An 18,186-nucleotide genomic window follows, 5' to 3' on the forward strand; every position below is an offset into this window, starting at 1 on the left:
CTCATCCATATTTTTCTAAATTGTTTCCCTTTCTTCCTTATTATCATCACTTTCCAGCTGAGCGAGAAATTGTTCGAGATATCAAGGAAAGACTTTGCTATGTGGCCATCAACTACGACTCAGAAATGGACACAGCTGCATCAAGCTCCTCCTTAGAGAAAAGCTACGAGCTTCCTGATGGTCAAGTCATCACCATTGGCAACGAGCGTTTCCGGTGCCCAGAAGCTCTCTTCCAGCCTTCTTTCTTAGGTATGGAAACGGCGGGGATCCACGAAACGACTTACAACAGTATCATGAAATGCGATGTCGACATCAGGAGAGATTTATACAGTAATATTGTGTTATCGGGGGTTCTAGTATGTTCCCTGGTATTGGGGATAGGGTAGACAGGGAAATGATAGCTCTAGCGCCACCTACGATGAAAATAAAGATAATAGCGCCCCCAGAAAGGAAGTATTCCGTGTGGATTGGGGGCTCCATTCTAGCATCTTTATCAACGTTCCAACAAATGTGGATCAGCAAATACGAGTATGATGAAAGTGGACCGGGTATCGTCCACAGAAAATGCTTTTAACTAAACATGTAACTATGGTAATCATTGGTTTTGTCAAGTTTTAAAGATTTCCCTCCCCATCTTTAATCAGGTAGCAAAATCCGAAGTTGGCATATATACTTTTAGCCTATTAAATGTAACATCAGAGCAGTCCACGGCCACCTAATGTAGTGCAGATAAATGTTATAATTGTTGGTCATATTAAAATTATTTTACACACAAAACAAATTATCAGCATTCCAGGCGCTTATCAATTAAATTAATGTGAAACATGATCTTCAACTCATCCGTGGCATTGTCTTTTTTAAATGACAGTTTTTGTTTCAAGATGATCTAATGTTGCATTTGGAAGACAGATGAATATTATTCACACAAAATCAAATTGCTCATCATTCCAGGGGCGCAGTTCTTTAACCCCAAAATAATTTGCACATTCATTGAATGATCCGTTTGAAAATTTGGGCACAAAAACTCATTTTTAAACTTGAAGTCAAATTTTGCACTTGCTTGTTTAATTGAGGTTATTGGACTTTGCCATGTTGCATGAGGTCATAGTGGTCCATAGTGTCATTTTGATAATGGAAGCATGTATACACCTATCCGACTTCACAACATGCATTATCTATCGGGGCACAGTGTCCCCATGTAAATTTGCGGTGTCCTTGAGGTCGGGGTTCTATCCATTATTTATTACAAAAGCTATACAGAATTGTACCCGGGGTTGACAAAACTCACACAACAGTGATATTCAATACACAATCATGTATTGAATTACGAATTAAATCTCCGCTCTGGTACATCTGGATGAGGTCATAGAGGTCCAAATACAGTAAACGCATTTCGATTGGTGTATAGGAAGAGTCTTCTCTTTAAAAAAAAATAATAGTGAGGGTTTTTTGTCGAACTGATTTTGTTCTTGCTGAACATGTAGTGATACTTCCGTGTAGCTCTTGAGGTAAAAAAAAAAAAAATTAGCCAATTTTGGACGAAGTTGCTACAGTAGTCTTTAAACAATAACAGACCTGAATAAATTTTTAACACTTGGCAAAATTTATGACATGGTACCGCACTCTGCCTTATATATACGATATATCTCACTTAAGGGCTGGGGTATGAACGTTTGGACAGTATTTATTTTGGGACATTAGAGCACATCAGACATATCGAATTGCATTCTGAATACGAAGAATGTCATTCTGATATCAAATAATTTTGATTTTTGAAATTCGCAATTTAATACACATTTTATGGCAAATCATTAAAAATTGATATTTTTGATGATATTTAACAGTACTTGAAGTAAACTTTATAAATCTGATGATTTATACTTAAAGTGTATGTAGGTGGGATGAAAAGCCGACGATCAATTGAAAATGTTGACCTTTCGTATTGAAGATATGGATTTTTTTCCCAAAACACCAAAAAAATTAGGTCTTTTTGGGAAAAAAATCCATATCTTCAATATGAAAGGTCAAAATTTTCAATTGACCGTCGGCATTTCCTCCCTGCTACATACACTTTAAGAATATATCATTAGATCTATATAGTTTACTTCGAGGACTGTTATATATCAAAAATTTGAAAATATCAAATTTTTATAATTTGTCATAAAATTTTATTATATTGTGATTTAAAAAAAATAAAAATTATTTGATATCAGAAAGACATGCTTCGTATTCAGAATGCAATTTGATAGGTCTGAGGTGCTCTCATGTCCCACAAAAATATTGTCGAAACGCAATAAACGCTCATTTTGGATCCCTTAAGTTATAGGCCTATTTCAGTGCTTCACGTACACGACATAATAACATTTTCACTTTTGCACTGCACCGTTATAATGACATCGGACTTAAAATTCAATAATAATATACCTGTAATTATTATACATTGTACTATAAGAAACAACAAATTTACAAGATCATGCAGCACGGTCGTTTAAATCATGGAAATAAGAGAATTCCCTGTTTAAATAAGACAAAACTATGAGAAATCCAAAAGTGAGGTTTGATTTTGGGACATGTAGCTGCAATTTTGACACTATTTTTGGGATTTTACGTCAAAGACAAAAGTGTACTTTTGCTGAATGGGACTTTTGGAACAAATTCAACATGCAGTTGTTTTATTAAGGTGTCAAAACTGTTGTCAAACCTTCAAAAATAATGTAACTGACATCATCCCAGATAACATGCATATTGGCCCAACGTTGGTTTTCGAACGCCAATCTTGGCATCGGCATTATGTTGCTGCCCATATTGGGCCAATCTTGGCTTACCATCGGTAATCTTCATATTGGCATCACAGTGGCAGCCTAAATTGGTCCAATATAGGCCCAATATTTGGCCCAAGACCAATCTGGGACCAATCTTGGGCCCATGAGCAAATGATATTGGGCCATTATTGAACATAAATTGGGCCACCATCGGACCAATATCGCCATGTTATCTGGGATGGACGTAGGAGGAGATCCCCATCCCTATTATATACGCCACATGTGTAATGGACGGGGTGTACTTTTTTGTAATGGTTAAAATGTGAAGATGTAATAATACCAATAATTGTTAGAATGAGGACCAATCAAGTAGTTAGTGCCGGATGCGGTCTTCCTGGTTGAAGGTGTACGGGGATGTGCCACGGTTTTTGGAGTACTTTTGCAGCGATTGCAATGGTTAAAATGTGAAGATGTAATCAGTGGAGTGCATTTTAGCAAATTTGGATACTTTTGGGTGCTTACTCAAGAATTTGTATAGGCCTACTGATGTTGCAAAAACAGCAAAAAGTGGGTATAGAAAAAGTCAGCATCCGGAAGTCTGCGTGGCACATTCCCGTACAAAAATTTTCGAAGACCCGCTCCCCGAGTTAGTTAAGGAAGGGCTCAATTCTGTAATAGCTGCCTACAGCCATTTGCAAATTACTGCATTCTATATCGCAATATATCGTGGGCTATACAATCTAAAATATGACACCCGGCAGCTATTGCGAATGAAAACTTCTTGCATAACATAAGGGACCGTTCAATATTGACACCGGGGGAGGGAGGGAGTGGAATCCAAATATTTGTTGTGGTCAAAGGGGGTAATCTGAATTTTTTTTCCGAATCGAACCATGAGGGGGACGCGAGCTGAGACGAGTACGAATATACCTATTATATTAGGTATATTCGTCTCATGACGCGAGGGGGGGGGCCGCGACATTTTTTGTTGTCAAAACACTCACTCACTCCCTGTTAATATCAAACGAGCCCTTAAACCCTCGACATCATCAAATGCAACCCTACTTTCGTAATTGAGGGACGCAATTCCACGGAGGTGGTGTCAGGGGTGGGGACCTAACTGCGGGGACTCAAGCCCCGACCCCCTCCAGTTGGATAGTTATTACAAGTTTATAGATTTTGATAACTGACCTGTATTTGCACTATTCAAAATACACATATCTGCCTTCCAATCAAAGTGCAGTGTCACTATGTTTTTTTTTACTTCCAGATAACATTTGACTTTGTTATATATAGGCAGTATATCTGTTTCGTAATTTTTTCACAGATAGGAACTATGTATATTCCATAATTATATTCTGTGTTCACCCCACCCAGATGCAATGGGAAGCTGTTAGGAGTAGTCACAGTCGTACTGATGGACCCTGCGCCACTTGTAGGCTGCAAACGTGGTTCCGACATATTCTAATGACAGCGAAATAAATGTAAAGCGCATTGAGGCTGTTTACGGCATAAAGCGCTATATAAATATCTACATTTATTTTATTTATTTACATTGTGTTTATGGTATACATGTATTATTGGTTCTGTCATATGTATAGCATTTAATAAAGATTTGAAGTTTTACTTCACGTGCACATTATCCGTTTCACAATTCTCATTTAATTTCATTCGTCAGTCGTCAACATGGCCATTTTATGCAAAAATCGTGTTCAGAAATTCAACACTTTTCTTGCACCACGTTTCAAAGTATGTTTGATTCCTAAACACCAATGTCAAATTTCAACACATGTGTTAAATTCCTAAACACAAGGCATCAAATTCCTAAACATGTGTAGATTTTAAACATGTTTAAAAACGTGATCCAAGATAGTGTTTAGAAAAGTGTTTAATTTCCAAACACTTTTTGCATTGTCCACGTGAGTTTGAGCCAGTCCAGCAAACAAGCGTCGCTGTTTTGACATACTGTCGTATGACGATTTTTAGACAAAATGAGTTATATAAACTTTCAAAATCTGTGAATGAAACTATATATTCAAAGTTTTGAGACCTAAATGTAATTAGTTAATGAGATATGGCACTAATTAGTATGATACATGGTTTTTATGTACCCCCCCCCCCCGAAAACGTCATTCTGTATTTTGACATAGTCGTATCATGATACGTCGCCATAGGCCACCGTGTAACTGTAGTTGCCTATTGTTTTGACATACTGTCTATCATCAAATTGTGCATATGATATTTTGGCATACTGTCGTATGAGTTTGCGGATACTTTATACCTTTATATAACCCGATATTTAAACGCGTTCTTTAAATTTGTGTTTGGGGATATGACGCAGTTTCCCCAAACACAAATTTAAAGAACTTTATTTACCACAAATTTTAATGTATGTTAAAACATACATGTATCCTGCAAGCTGTATTATTAAGACAAGACATTTTACATAAACCGTAATTTCAGTATAGGCCTAGATAAATTAGCTACATGCATTTGAATGGGGCTACAACTTTTTTTTTGCACAATGTTTAATTTGAAAAATACAAAACGACAGCTTGACTTATCCTCTTCTAGGCAATTTGTATACCATATTTTAAGTTTTAAAAAACAATTAATAGATTCAAAAATTTCAGATTATAAATTTTCAGGGCCATATTTGGAATCGACAAATGAGTACAATCAATCCTAATATTGGTTCAGTGGTTCTTGAGATGGCCCTTTGAAATTTTGAGAAAATTGTAGAATTACCGAACTGGTAGACTCCAGTCCTCGTTTACGGTTGGGGTAGGGCAGTCTTGTAATGAGACTAAGTGTAGAGTTGCACCCTATTCGGTAATTGCTCCTTTATTAATTACCGGTAATCAGCATGATCAGGGACTCATCACAAATAAAAGTGAAAAGTATAGTTGACCCTTTTTGGTTTCAAAATACAATTTTCTTGGCTTAAGAACATTTTTGCCGTTCTTTGAAGGTTCATTTTCTTGGCCAAAGAATTTCTTTGGTTCTACAAAGAACCCCATATGGAAAACCAATGAGGTTCTTTGTAGAACCAAAATGTTCTTTAGCGAAGAAAATGGTTCTTTGTAGAACCTTAAGCTTGAAGATCCTTTAAGGAGGCGCGAATGAGATTTATACGTATTGGGAATAGGCATAGGTATAAACTGGTCAACACTCACTTTTTGAACCGAATATTTCAGAGAAACCATTCGCCGTCATCAGCGGTGTATTAAATGCTGTTGGTAGACCGACTAATGATTATCCAGTGTTTCTAGATGTGATACTACACCCCCTGATACATTTTGTTTACTGTTGCATTTCTCAAAAAGTACCTACACATCAGTAACAAAAAAATTATGTATATTACAGGGGCAAGGAATCCAATTACTTCACTGCAATTTCGGTGATTCAAGACAAGTGGTTCATTATATATGTTAAGAAATGCGGTACATTCGAGCGGTACCTCTTTTCTTATCATAAATAACGTACCGCTTGTCTCGAGTCGTTGAAATTCCATTGTAGTAACTGGATTCCTTGTCCCTACAAATATATTAACTTTTGTTACAAGTGTTATTTTAAGAGAAAAATGCAAAAATAATCACCAATTTATCAAGGGTGTAGTACCACCTTAACACATCAATTTCAGGACAATGTGACCAATCAGATTTAAGCTGAATTTACACGATTTATACTCCGCTTGTACAGAAAAGCGACGTCGAAAATGTACTACTTTGCATAGTAAATGGACACGGAAATGTTTGACACGTATGACAAATGTTTGTTTGCAACATATAAAAAAATATTTTATTTTTCAAATGTTCAATGAAAAATTTGACAAAAAATTACAACACACAATGATTCTAATTATTCATTTCCCTTGATAGTACCGATTTAAATCTGAACATATTGGGTGTGAATTTAACTTAAAATGTTAGTAAAATTGCTTCCATTTTCACATAAAACAAGGACAATATTCGCCTTACGTCAGTTCCCATCCTTGGAATTAAGTGAGAAGCAATAGAGCCCGGGTTAACCAATTATTTTTGTTTTACCCTTAACAGAAAGATAATAGGATACATAAACATTAATGCAAGTTATGTAAATTTGCCTCGGATTGAAAAGTCGGCATACTTCGGTCAAATTTATTTGTAATGATTTAAACAAACTGAATTTTAATGAATGACATTTGATTATCCAAAGACGTATTTTGGAATCTTTGTTATCCAACGACGCCATTTTGGAATCTATGCTATCTAAAGACGCCATTTTAGAATAAAAAAGATTCGGCTATTCCAGTTGAAATCCATAAACCCTTTGTGGAAGACATGATCTTAATCTTCACACAGGGAATGTGAATTTCAAATGGTATAACCTAAATGAGTTGGGGCAGTTTTACATCGCCGACAACATTCCTGCATTACACCGATGTATTTTTGCCATAAGACTCGGGTTAATAACACCACATGTAAATGAGTTGCAAATACAAACAATTCGGTACAATGAGTAGCGAGCTTTTTAACCGGATTTTGCTTCTAAATGAGATTATGATAGTAGCATCTTAGGTCTTTAAGATGCCGTTTGTAGAACAATAAATAAAGGAAATTCAGTGTCGCCACTGAATAAGGTGCGTCCAATCAAAGGGTGGAAAATAGGCCGTGCCAATTGTTGAAATTTATCAACAATTTCATAATGTTCTGGCTAAACATGATGGACTTTGAATGTCTTTTAAGGAGAGTTCCTTTCTAGAAGCACTTGCGATGGACAATGCTTGGGCCAGACTCATCATACTCTTGCTTGCTGATCCACATCTGTTGGAAGGTAGAGAGAGAAGCTAAGATAGATCCACCGATCCATACAGAGTATTTACGCTCTGGTGGTGCAACGATCTTGATCTTCATTGTTGGTGGAGCTAGAGCGGTCATTTCTTTCTGCATTCTGTCGGCGATACCAGGGAACATGGTTGAACCACCAGACAAGACGGTGTTGGCATATAAGTCTTTACGGATATCAACATCGCATTTCATGATGCTGTTGTAGCAGGTTTCGTGGATACCGGCTGCTTCCATACCTAAGAAAGCTGGTTGATAGAGGGCCTCTGGGCAACGGAATCTTTCGTTACCAATGGTGATGACCTGACCATCAGGAAGCTCGTAGCTCTTCTCTAGTGATGAGCTGGATGCTGCAGTCTGCATCTCCTGTTCGAAGTCAAGGGCAACATAGCAGAGCTTCTCCTTGATGTCACGGACAATTTCTCTCTCAGCTGGAAGATAAAAAAGGAAGAACAAGTTATTAAAAATTTGCTAAAACTGATTTTTAATTTAAAATTTTTTTTACAATTTTGATAACTATTAGCGGTAAGGTACAGAATTAATTTACTGCGGCGGAATATTGTTACAAAGCAATACATTCCCACCAACAGACTACCGTAAAGATTCGCCTAATAGCGTCTCATGGGCTCCCTTGACATAACTGGGATTAAGGTGGTACTACACCCCCTGATAAATTTGGTGACTAATTTTGTATTTTTCTCAAAAATAATTACACACTGCTAATAAAAGTTATGTATATTATAGGGCAAGGAATTACTTCACTGAAATTTCAGTGATTCAAGACAAGTGGTTCATTATATATTATGTTAAGAAATGCGGTACATTCAAGTGGTACCTCTTTTCTTATCATAAATAAAATACCGCTTGTCTTGAGTCACTGAAAACACCTTTTGTTACCAGGGTGTTATTATTTTTTGAGAAAAATTCAAAAATAGTTACAAATTTATCAAGGGGTGTAGTACCACCTTAAGGCATAAACCTCGAGATTTTCAGAGGCGGGAGCTTTTGATGTACGTAAAATTTACCCTATACCCTATTAAATAGATGTGCGCCATTAGGCGAATCTTGGCGGTATAATAATTATGTTAATTAAAGATTTGCTACGTTTCATAATGAAGTTGGATCAAAATATTCAAAACACAAAAATTGTACATTTTAGGGTGGCCAAAATCTTTGCACATTCATTATTTCAAAGTGATCATGTTGATTTCAGTATATCTCACCTGTTGTTGTGAATGAGTATCCTCTCTCTGTAAGGATCTTCATGAGGTAATCTGTAAGATCACGACCAGCAAGATCTAGACGAAGGATAGCGTGAGGAAGAGCGTAGCCTTCATAGATGGGTACAGTGTGGGAGACACCATCACCGGAGTCAAAGACGATACCAGTGGTACGACCAGAGGCGTAGAGCGACAGCACAGCCTGGATGGCTACATACATAGCTGGTGTGTTGAAGGTCTCGAACATAATCTGTTTCAGAAGAAAGGAGCATAATATATTTAATAACTATATTTTTCAATCATCATTTTTAACAATTAACATTTGCCGTGCTTTGTCTTTGCTTTGTCTTATTTTTGATTAATACTTCTTAAAACATTTAGTAATGTGAAACTTTAAATAATAAATTCAGGATATCAGCATTCGCAAAGAAAAGAAAACGCCTTGTTCTGTAATTTCCAAAATTAGGACCGGTATTCTTTGTAAAATAAAAACATTTTAATCCCGAATTTTTAAAATGAGGGCCGGTCGGTACGATGGAGGACATGCAAACATTTGTTTTTGCCTTGCGGTAGTTAAAATTGCACCTTCAACTCACCTGTGTCATCTTTTCTCTGTTGGCTTTGGGGTTAAGTGGGGCTTCAGTGAGCAGTACGGGATGTTCTTCTGGGGCTACACGCAACTCATTGTAGAAAGTGTGATGCCAGATCTTCTCCATATCGTCCCAGTTAGTGACGATACCGTGTTCGATGGGGTATTTCAGGGTGAGGATACCTCTCTTGCTCTGAGCCTCATCACCGACGTAGCTGTCTTTCTGTCCCATACCAACCATCACACCTTGATGACGGGGTCTTCCGACGATGGATGGGAACACAGCTCTTGGAGCATCGTCTCCAGCGAAACCGGCTTTGCACATACCGGATCCATTGTCTACTACCAAAGCGGATACTTCGTCGTCACACATTTTGTTTGATATTGGTTGTTTAATAACTGTAAATAAGAACATGAAATTTAATATATTAGTTTTTGTCTTTTATATTTTTACTTTACAAATTACATTATATATATTTTTGGTTGGTATTTTGTATTGGGTTACTGTACAAAGTATGACATTCATCTTTTATGTTAAACGCCCTCTATCCTATACATTTCCATATGGGCGCAGTACACCAAATGACTACACGAAAAGTACAACCGACTTCCGGTTTAAAGTATATGGTTTTATGTGGTGTCCTTGGGGACCATGTTCTTCATGAGGTTGGCATGTTCTGATTTAAATGAAAGATGCTAACCTCTTAAAGGTGCCGTGGTACTACACGCCGTGATTAAATTTGACTAATTTTGCATTTTCTCAAAAATAACTTCACACTGGTAACAAAAGCTATGTATATTATAGCCTTAGGGCAAGGAATCCATTTACTTCACTGAAATGTCAGTGATTCAAGACAAATGGTTCATTATATATGTTAAGAAATGAGGTACATTCAGCGGTACCTCTTTTCTTGTCATAAATAATGTACCGCTTGTCTTGAGTCACTGGAATTCGAAATGGATTCCCTGCCCCTATAATATACATAACATTTGTTTTCAGTGTGTTATTACTTTTTGAGAAAAATTTTATCAAGAGGTGTAGTACCACCTTAAAGACTAAACTAGATATGAAATTATACAAACCAATTTTACAAGATAAGTATAGACCCTGTCCATAATTAGGCTAATGCTAAAAAGTTTGTGTCGAAATAGCGGCGTCTCTTTTCAACAATCAGTCCTTATACACTTGGATGACGTCGAAAGGTGAAAAAAAAAAACGCCGCGTGTTTGTAATTTTTTTTAAATTTTATTTTTACGTGCTTTTCAATGGAGAAGTTATTTGGTGGTCTGCGCCCTTAAAACGGTGCCCGATCCACGTGTCGACAGTTTTTAACTTCCGGGTCCGACTTAACAATGCTTAATGCGTTCTATGGTTTTACTTTCATATGCAACCATAGACCTTTTTGCTCTTTTCAGGGTCTATGATGCAACTTATCGAATGAACAAACAAATACGGTTTGTTCAAAACAAGATACTGATAAGGCCTTCAAGAGGTATTACAGTATTACATCGTATAGATCTTGCAACAAGCGGTTAAAGACAGCATTGCGTCCTATTGTTATTGCATTGGATTATAGAGGATTATATGACTACCACAACATTTTCTGTCAAGTCCAAAGAGCTGATTTAAATCTTATTGATGTGCAATATTGATAGTGATAGGAATCAATAACTATACAGGCATACTTTGGGTGTGATGACATGAAGAATTTAACATGAGTTTTTATTAGGTCTATTATTTAGATAGAAAAGAAAAAAAATGAATGAGTGAAATAATTAAATAAACAAATAAATAGATAAATAAATAATAAGTAATGATACCTAAAATAAAAGAAATAAATTATATAGGCCTATATTATTTTAATTAATTTATGTTATCAATATTAAAATAACACCATTGAACATGTTGAAATGAAAAGATCTAAATTAAAAATTAAAAATGAGCAAGTGAAATAAACAAACAGAAAAATAAATTTAAATAAAATCTATCTATTTTTTTACTATTATAAGAAATTTAAGAATAATAAATAAATTTAAAATAACAAATAAATAGATGAATAAATATTAAAATAATATTAAGTAGAGTTGCACCCAATTCGGTATTTATCACTCCTAAATCAGTATCCAGGGACAGTCTAATACAAATTTATTAGACTGTCCGGGTACTGTGACGGTACATATAACAAAGTAATAGGCCTAAAATTAAAAAAAAAAAGTAATAATAGTTTTACTTGAAAATAAATAAATAAAATTTAGTATTAGCTCTGTGTGTTCAGGTATGTCACTGGCCGCAATGCTGCCTATGTGTAAAGTTGTAATTATTGATTATAACGGTGCTGCTGTTGCTTGAACTTTAGCAATCAATTTACTTCAGATAATCCTCTATAATCCAATGCAATAATAATAGGACGCAATGCTGTCTTTAACCGCTTGTGATCTTGCATTACACATTTACTTCGTATCTACATGTACATTATATATTGTGATGTGCCACGCCCACACATCATACCATCCATTATAACATTCTAAGGTCACGCCCATCTTTTTGATGCCTGTTGCTTTATCAAATTAATACTTAGTCTAAACGACATTTGGGTTAGGCCCTATGGAAAATATGCTTAATGATAATGGATTTTGTAGAATTAGTTAATGGATTTATAAATATACGTTTAATTATGGATATTTTATATAGCTTGGGGCCTTGATTTAATTTAATAGGCCAAATAAAAACATTAATTCGTTTCACGTTCACCTCTCACTCTCTGGGATCAGTCCGTTTTTTAATTTTCATATTAAATTTTTAAATATTTTAGTAAAAATAATTAAAAAAGTTTATAACTAATCGACATGATTCACTTGCAAGTGTTTTTATGGAACTCTTAAATAGAAAAGGGCCTCGTCGTTTCCTGGTAAAAAAAACCACCTCCCTCCTAGCTCCTCACTTTTCAAAATAAGGAGGGGCACGTGAAACAAACTTTAATTTTACGTGGCCTAATTCAAATATTATTTTAAAGCAAGAAGATCGTATGTGCATATATGCAAATATTCTAAGCTATTTTGCCAGTTTAAACGTAATTTGAATTAAACAAGTAAAATTCTTAATATAAGTAAAATACACACAGCGTTATCTAACCATGCACGACTTTTTTTGCACTAATCCGTGACAATTAGCAAAAACATGAAGAATATTATATTTTAATAATTACTATCATTAAGAATAGTGCAACAATACACAATGAATATCAAGGGTTATGAAAGTTTAGTTCCCATATGCACCAAGTACTTCCGCATACGTGTATAAATATTTTAGAAAAGCCACGAGGAAAATATACACCACAATACAGGAAATAATTACAGCCCTTACTCGGTTTAACTCAACACAAATAATAGCAAATACACATTAGCTATAGTATAATCAAGATTCTGAATTTGTATAAAATATAAAGTCAAGACTTACCAATTAGAAAATATTATAATAGCTGGGTTATTTCCAGAGTGTGTAGGTCTGCTTCTGTCTCGAACTCGAATGGTAAATGCGAACAAGGAAACAACGCTATTTAAACTATCACAGAACATGCATTAATGGTTTGGGGTCATAGCGAGGTTTTCATTTGTCAGCGCTAAGTCCTTATTGTTATCAATAACAATACTATAATTGTTATTACAATTTGTTTAAATGATGCGGAAGGCCCTGGATTGCCGATAACAAGCGTCCGTGACAGTTTTTGTTGCCTTTTATGGTCACAAAATTTGAGTAGAGTTAATAAACCGTGACTAGGGTTATGAATATTCATTATTCATTGAATTCTACCCTGGTTTACCACACCAATGCAATCGAAGTAATCAGTCAGTGGTTGTTTGTTCGTGGGTAATAATTATTATTTAGCTCAGTGAATCCTCCCAAAGTTGTGTGAATCCAAAGCTCCCTTTTATTATATTTTAATATAGAGCAATATCTACATGTATACAGAAGTTCTTGTGCCCTACAGAAATTATTCAATTCAATTCAAATTTATTCACATATTTCACTAAAAAAAATCAAGTGTATTTTATACATGATTTTTTTACCTTAAAGCAATATTGGAAAATAATGATTATAATAATTACTTTAAATGTATGATAATTTACAATTATTCGTTCAGATATGCCTACTTAATATTTATAATAATTGTCTTTTTTTTTATATTGTTTTTGCTTTTTAGTTTATTTTTTTTTTTGCTTTGTATTGTATGTAGGGCTTCCCTTTAATTTAGTGCTCTTTGAGCACTATTGGGTATTGCCTGTGATTTTTGCCAAATGTAATAAATTAAATAAATTAAAAATAATAATATAATAGGGCCTACACATGGTCATTTGTGCATGTCTACAATTTCTATTTGTGTATAAATGTAGCAGAAATGATTAAATTAAATTATCTGTATTTTAGGCCAAGAAATACACATAAAAAACTAGTCCTCCGGCATGGGCGTGAAATTCATTATGAAGTTATTAAAAATAGTCGTATTGCAACAAGTTGCTTATTTTTTTGGTGATCTAACTAGCTATATATCTTGGTGTATAAAACATATAAAAATAATTTAATTTAATAATTATATATAATTAAATAACAGGAGTATTGGGTTATAATAGCTGAAAAGTCGTACTAAAATCTTGAAGATTGCAACAAGTTGCTTATTTTTTGTGATCTAAATAGCTATATATCTTGCTTGGTGTAAATATATAAAACAATTAATTTAATTTTATAATTCTAATAATTAAATAACAGGAGTATTAGGTAGGCTTATGACATAAAACAGCTGATATGTGTCAAAATGGCTGAAAATATTATTTCCGGGTGTGTCCGTTTATCCACACGGCAGCTATAGATGTTATTCTTATTTTGTATGATAAATGAGTGAGTCAGGCGGTGGTTGTGTGAGTCTATCGATATCTTGTGTGAAGTGGGAAATACCTTAGAATGGTGATGAGTCAGTCATTAAATGGATCAGTGCATGCCATGGGCCGAGATGGCATTTTAATACTCCTGCCTGATTTTGATTCCAGAAAAATAACATTTGCTGTGACAATCAAGCTCAAAGATTTGTAATTTTAGGTCACTCATTCCAATTTTTGGGAAAAATATTTCCGATTAGGCTAGTGAAAGTCGATTCCGAGTTTATCGTCTTTGCCCGCGTCACTTTTTTTGGAAACCAAAACACCTACGTCAAATTTTCAAAAATGCCAAAATAATTCATTATTTTCAAAGTATCAGTGTTTTCACCAGTTTTAGCAATTGGAAACATATGATTTTTGTTTGTAAAACATATAAATTCTTAACTTGGAAGCAAAACCAGGCTCTTTTCTAACTTTTCTAGTCCCTACCCATATAAAAACATGTTTATAAATAACATGTATGAGTGTGGCTTTAAATCAACACGCATTTTAGGTCAATAATGAAATCTGATGAAATAATGAAAATGAAAAATGAAAAATCACCTCACCAACCTGGGAAAAAAGGGTGATAAACTCGAATTAACTTTCATTAGCCTTATCAAAATTAACAAACATTTAATTACGAGCAAACTCTTTAGAGTTTGCTCAGTGATTTATATTTGCTAAAACCTGCTAATATACAATAGGGGCTACTTATTTTGTGCTAAATGCCAATTATAAGGAAACATTCAACATGCGCATGTTTTGGCCATTTTCCCTCAAAGTGCTAAAATTAAAATTTGATTTTTATTGCCAGTTAGTGCTGCTAGGAATCAGGATTTAGCTAACTATCCAGACAGGATAATATAATCATTTAATCCTAAACAATTATTTAGTGCTAAATTTTTCTGCAATCGGTAACGGTAGTGCTATCGCTACCGATTCCAGAAAAATATAGGCCTACCATAGGTAATTGTTTTGGATTAAAATATAGTATGCATGTATCATCAGGCAAATGCAGTTTGTGTGACAATTATTAATGTTTTGTATCTTGCAAAGCAACAAATTTTAAAAAGGCTCCGTGATCTTGAGAAATAGTGCAAACAGGAATATATTTTATGCATAAATTATAACGTGGATTCTCAACAGTGATATAGGCTACGTCGAGGAAAATATTATGTTACGCATATTGCATAGTTTGGGTTTACTATCGGTTTTGCAAGTGCAACCTCCGGGGTGCAACCATCATATCTGCAAAATAAAATTCACTTTACTATACAAGGCAATGTTTTATAACTTGTAAATTTTAAACTCAGCATTTTGCTATCAACATACCAAATAATGAACCACGTATATGAAAAGCGCATTAAAGTGTGACCGGGTGACCCCAGTGTGACGTCATTGAAGTTGCTTGAAAAAAATCACGATGACGTCACTTGTTCAAAATATCGCTGGGTTTCCAAGCATTTGTCGTCTCAAATCCCACCCAAGATTTATGATTCTTCGTCTCCATATTTATTTCTTGCATAAAACACACTACAAAAAATGCTTTTTCTAGGCCTCTTTATTGTTAGAAATATTGAGCACAAATTTAAACGTTACAAAACAACAATGGTATATAATGATAGGCATATCTTCGAAATTCTAAAACGTTTGAAAAGAAGGACTTGTCATTTGTCCAATACAACATGTACAACGTACAAAGACGAACTTAAAGGCACTATCACTAAAAAAGATTAAAAATAGAAGAAGAAACAAACATAATTGTCATAAATGTATTTTTTTCATATGAAAATATTTTCAAAAACAAGCCGGCCCGGGGGGATAGACCCCCTTTTTCAAACCGGCTTGTACCCAATGACCCCCTTTTTTGTGTTATGGTCCTACCTATTACCCAATGACCCCTTTAAAAAATTCTTGTACTCAATGACCCCTTTTATATTTCCTGCTATACCCAATTACCCCCCCCCCCCTTTTAATTCCCAAATTTAGGTGGTATTTGTGTTCTCCTCCAGAAATAATGAGATTTTTCACATTTCCAAGGTGGCCAAGTTGTTTTTACGCAGTTTGGCACTTATTTATGTGTACCTAATGATACTCTTTTGGCAATCCTGTACTCAATGACTCCCATTTTACTTTTTGTTACCCCAATGACCATCCTTTTTCAAAGTTTCATACCGAATGACCTGGTAGATTTTTATTCAGGTTGTTTAGTACTGAATGACCCCATATTTTGTAATTGTACATTTGACCTGGATGCCCCCTACTTTTAACATGGCCGAGGCACATCCCTGCCATTTCAGATAGGGAGTGCCCCCCCCCCCGGGCAAGCCGGTGTTCATAATAAATATGAAATTCCATAATTTTTTGTGGTCACCCATACAAGTGTCTGGAGGACAGATCATAATAGATGATATAGGCCTATCACATTAATTTACCCTTGTTGAATATTACACTTGCAGGGTAGGCCTTATGTTAACGTTAGGTCAAATATTTAAAAAAATAATTCGTTTCGCGTCCGCAACTATTTTTGTGGAACTCTGTGGTCTAACCCCTCATAATCTTAAATAAAACAAGAATTGTCTTTAAAAAGATAACAAAGAGCCTCGTGGTTTTCTAGATGGTGAAAACTATAGGCCTACTAGCAATGTGTTTTTACGTGAAAACTGCGGTATTTTTGTAAATTTAGCAACATCACCTCCCTCCCTCCTCTCTTTTCCTGCTATTTTCCAAAAAAGATGGGGACGTGAAACGAATTCTTCGAAAAACTTCGAAGTGCTTTTCATGAGCGAATCACAGTACCTTTAAGTTCAAATCAACTGAATGAACGGAATTAAAATTTAATCTTTTTTTTTATTACATTCTTCTTTTATGATCCCCCTTTAATACTAAAACAAGGTTTAATCTTCCATGCTTTGAAAATATTATATACCTCTGTCGCCTTTTTTTTAATAGTAGGTATTTTTTATTACTTTATTTTTTAAACTTGGAAGAAAGAGAATGGGCCTACCCGCCTATCTCTTTCTTTTATGATACCAGGATGCATGGCGACTATCTCAAGCACCATAAAATAATCTCGACAATTTAGGCCTGCTCATTTGAATAAGCCAACGTCGCCGCGTCGCGACACACGGAAATAAAAAGAGCTTCGAAAATAAATTGCACAATGCACAAGTTGTTACTATAATACTTTATATATTGCACCATTTTGTTAAGACTTTTATTTTCAAAACGGTTGAACTTCCTTTAACATAAAGTCGAGATTGAACCGAGAGATTGAATTGGTTCCCAGGGGCTACATGATTTTGTTGGTGTTGTCAACCAATGTCACCCGCAAAGTTCACATTCAAATGCAAATACTAGGAACCCAGTAATCAGATATTCTGTGCATTATGACGATACTTGTCATAGTGTCAATGACATGTTTACCAGGGGAAGTGGTACATAATTATTATTTATACAATTTTATATACAGGGTGAGTAAAAAAAAGTGCACCAGAGCAAAGAATCGATATTTATGTAAGAACCAAGTTGAACTTTCTCATTATTGAAAGTTTCTATAAATCCCACACTCAATAGTCACCTTCTGTGCAAAAATGAAGTGAATCGTAACTACCGTTTAATTTTTATGAGTCATTTCGCTGACGGTGATACCCAATTTCATTATTTGTCCACGCGGTACCATACCATGTATTTTGAATGAGAGCACACACTGCAAAAACAGCAGAGCAACACTTAATAAACACTTTAACACTTCATAAACACTTGTTTGTACAGTGAAGGTATAGGGGTGTTAATTTATAAACACCAAAACACGTTTAGAAATATGAAGATGTTTATGTTTTTTAACACAAGATAGTGTTTAAATACATATTTAA

The 18,186-nt window shown here is 34.9% G+C and overlaps 2 protein-coding genes across 2 annotated transcripts in view; one reads left to right on the top strand and one right to left on the bottom strand.

Moving 5' to 3' along the window:
• The window catches only part of LOC140160107 (actin, cytoskeletal 3-like), a 1,698-nt gene extending 776 nt beyond the window's left edge, over positions 1 to 922 (top strand). The window contains 2 exon segments of the mRNA XM_072183384.1: positions 58 to 342; positions 345 to 922. Coding sequence (XP_072039485.1) covers positions 58 to 342; positions 345 to 574 — 515 coding nt within the window. The 3' untranslated portion in view covers positions 575 to 922.
• A 5,614-nt stretch (positions 923 to 6,536) lies between these two features.
• On the bottom strand, positions 6,537 to 13,011 carry LOC140161067 (actin, cytoplasmic-like). Its single transcript, XM_072184456.1, has 4 exons — positions 12,855 to 13,011; positions 9,405 to 9,796; positions 8,812 to 9,058; positions 6,537 to 8,019 (listed from the first exon to the last, which is right to left on the bottom strand). The coding sequence occupies exons 2-4, from the start codon at positions 9,768 to 9,770 to the stop codon at positions 7,502 to 7,504; spliced, it is 1,131 nt and encodes a 376-aa protein (XP_072040557.1). The 5' UTR covers positions 9,771 to 9,796; positions 12,855 to 13,011; the 3' UTR covers positions 6,537 to 7,501.
• Between the last annotated feature and the right edge of the window lie 5,175 nt (positions 13,012 to 18,186).

This window comes from Amphiura filiformis, chromosome 9 (genome assembly GCF_039555335.1).
Source record: "Amphiura filiformis chromosome 9, Afil_fr2py, whole genome shotgun sequence".
NCBI lineage: Eukaryota > Metazoa > Echinodermata > Ophiuroidea > Amphilepidida > Amphiuridae > Amphiura > Amphiura filiformis.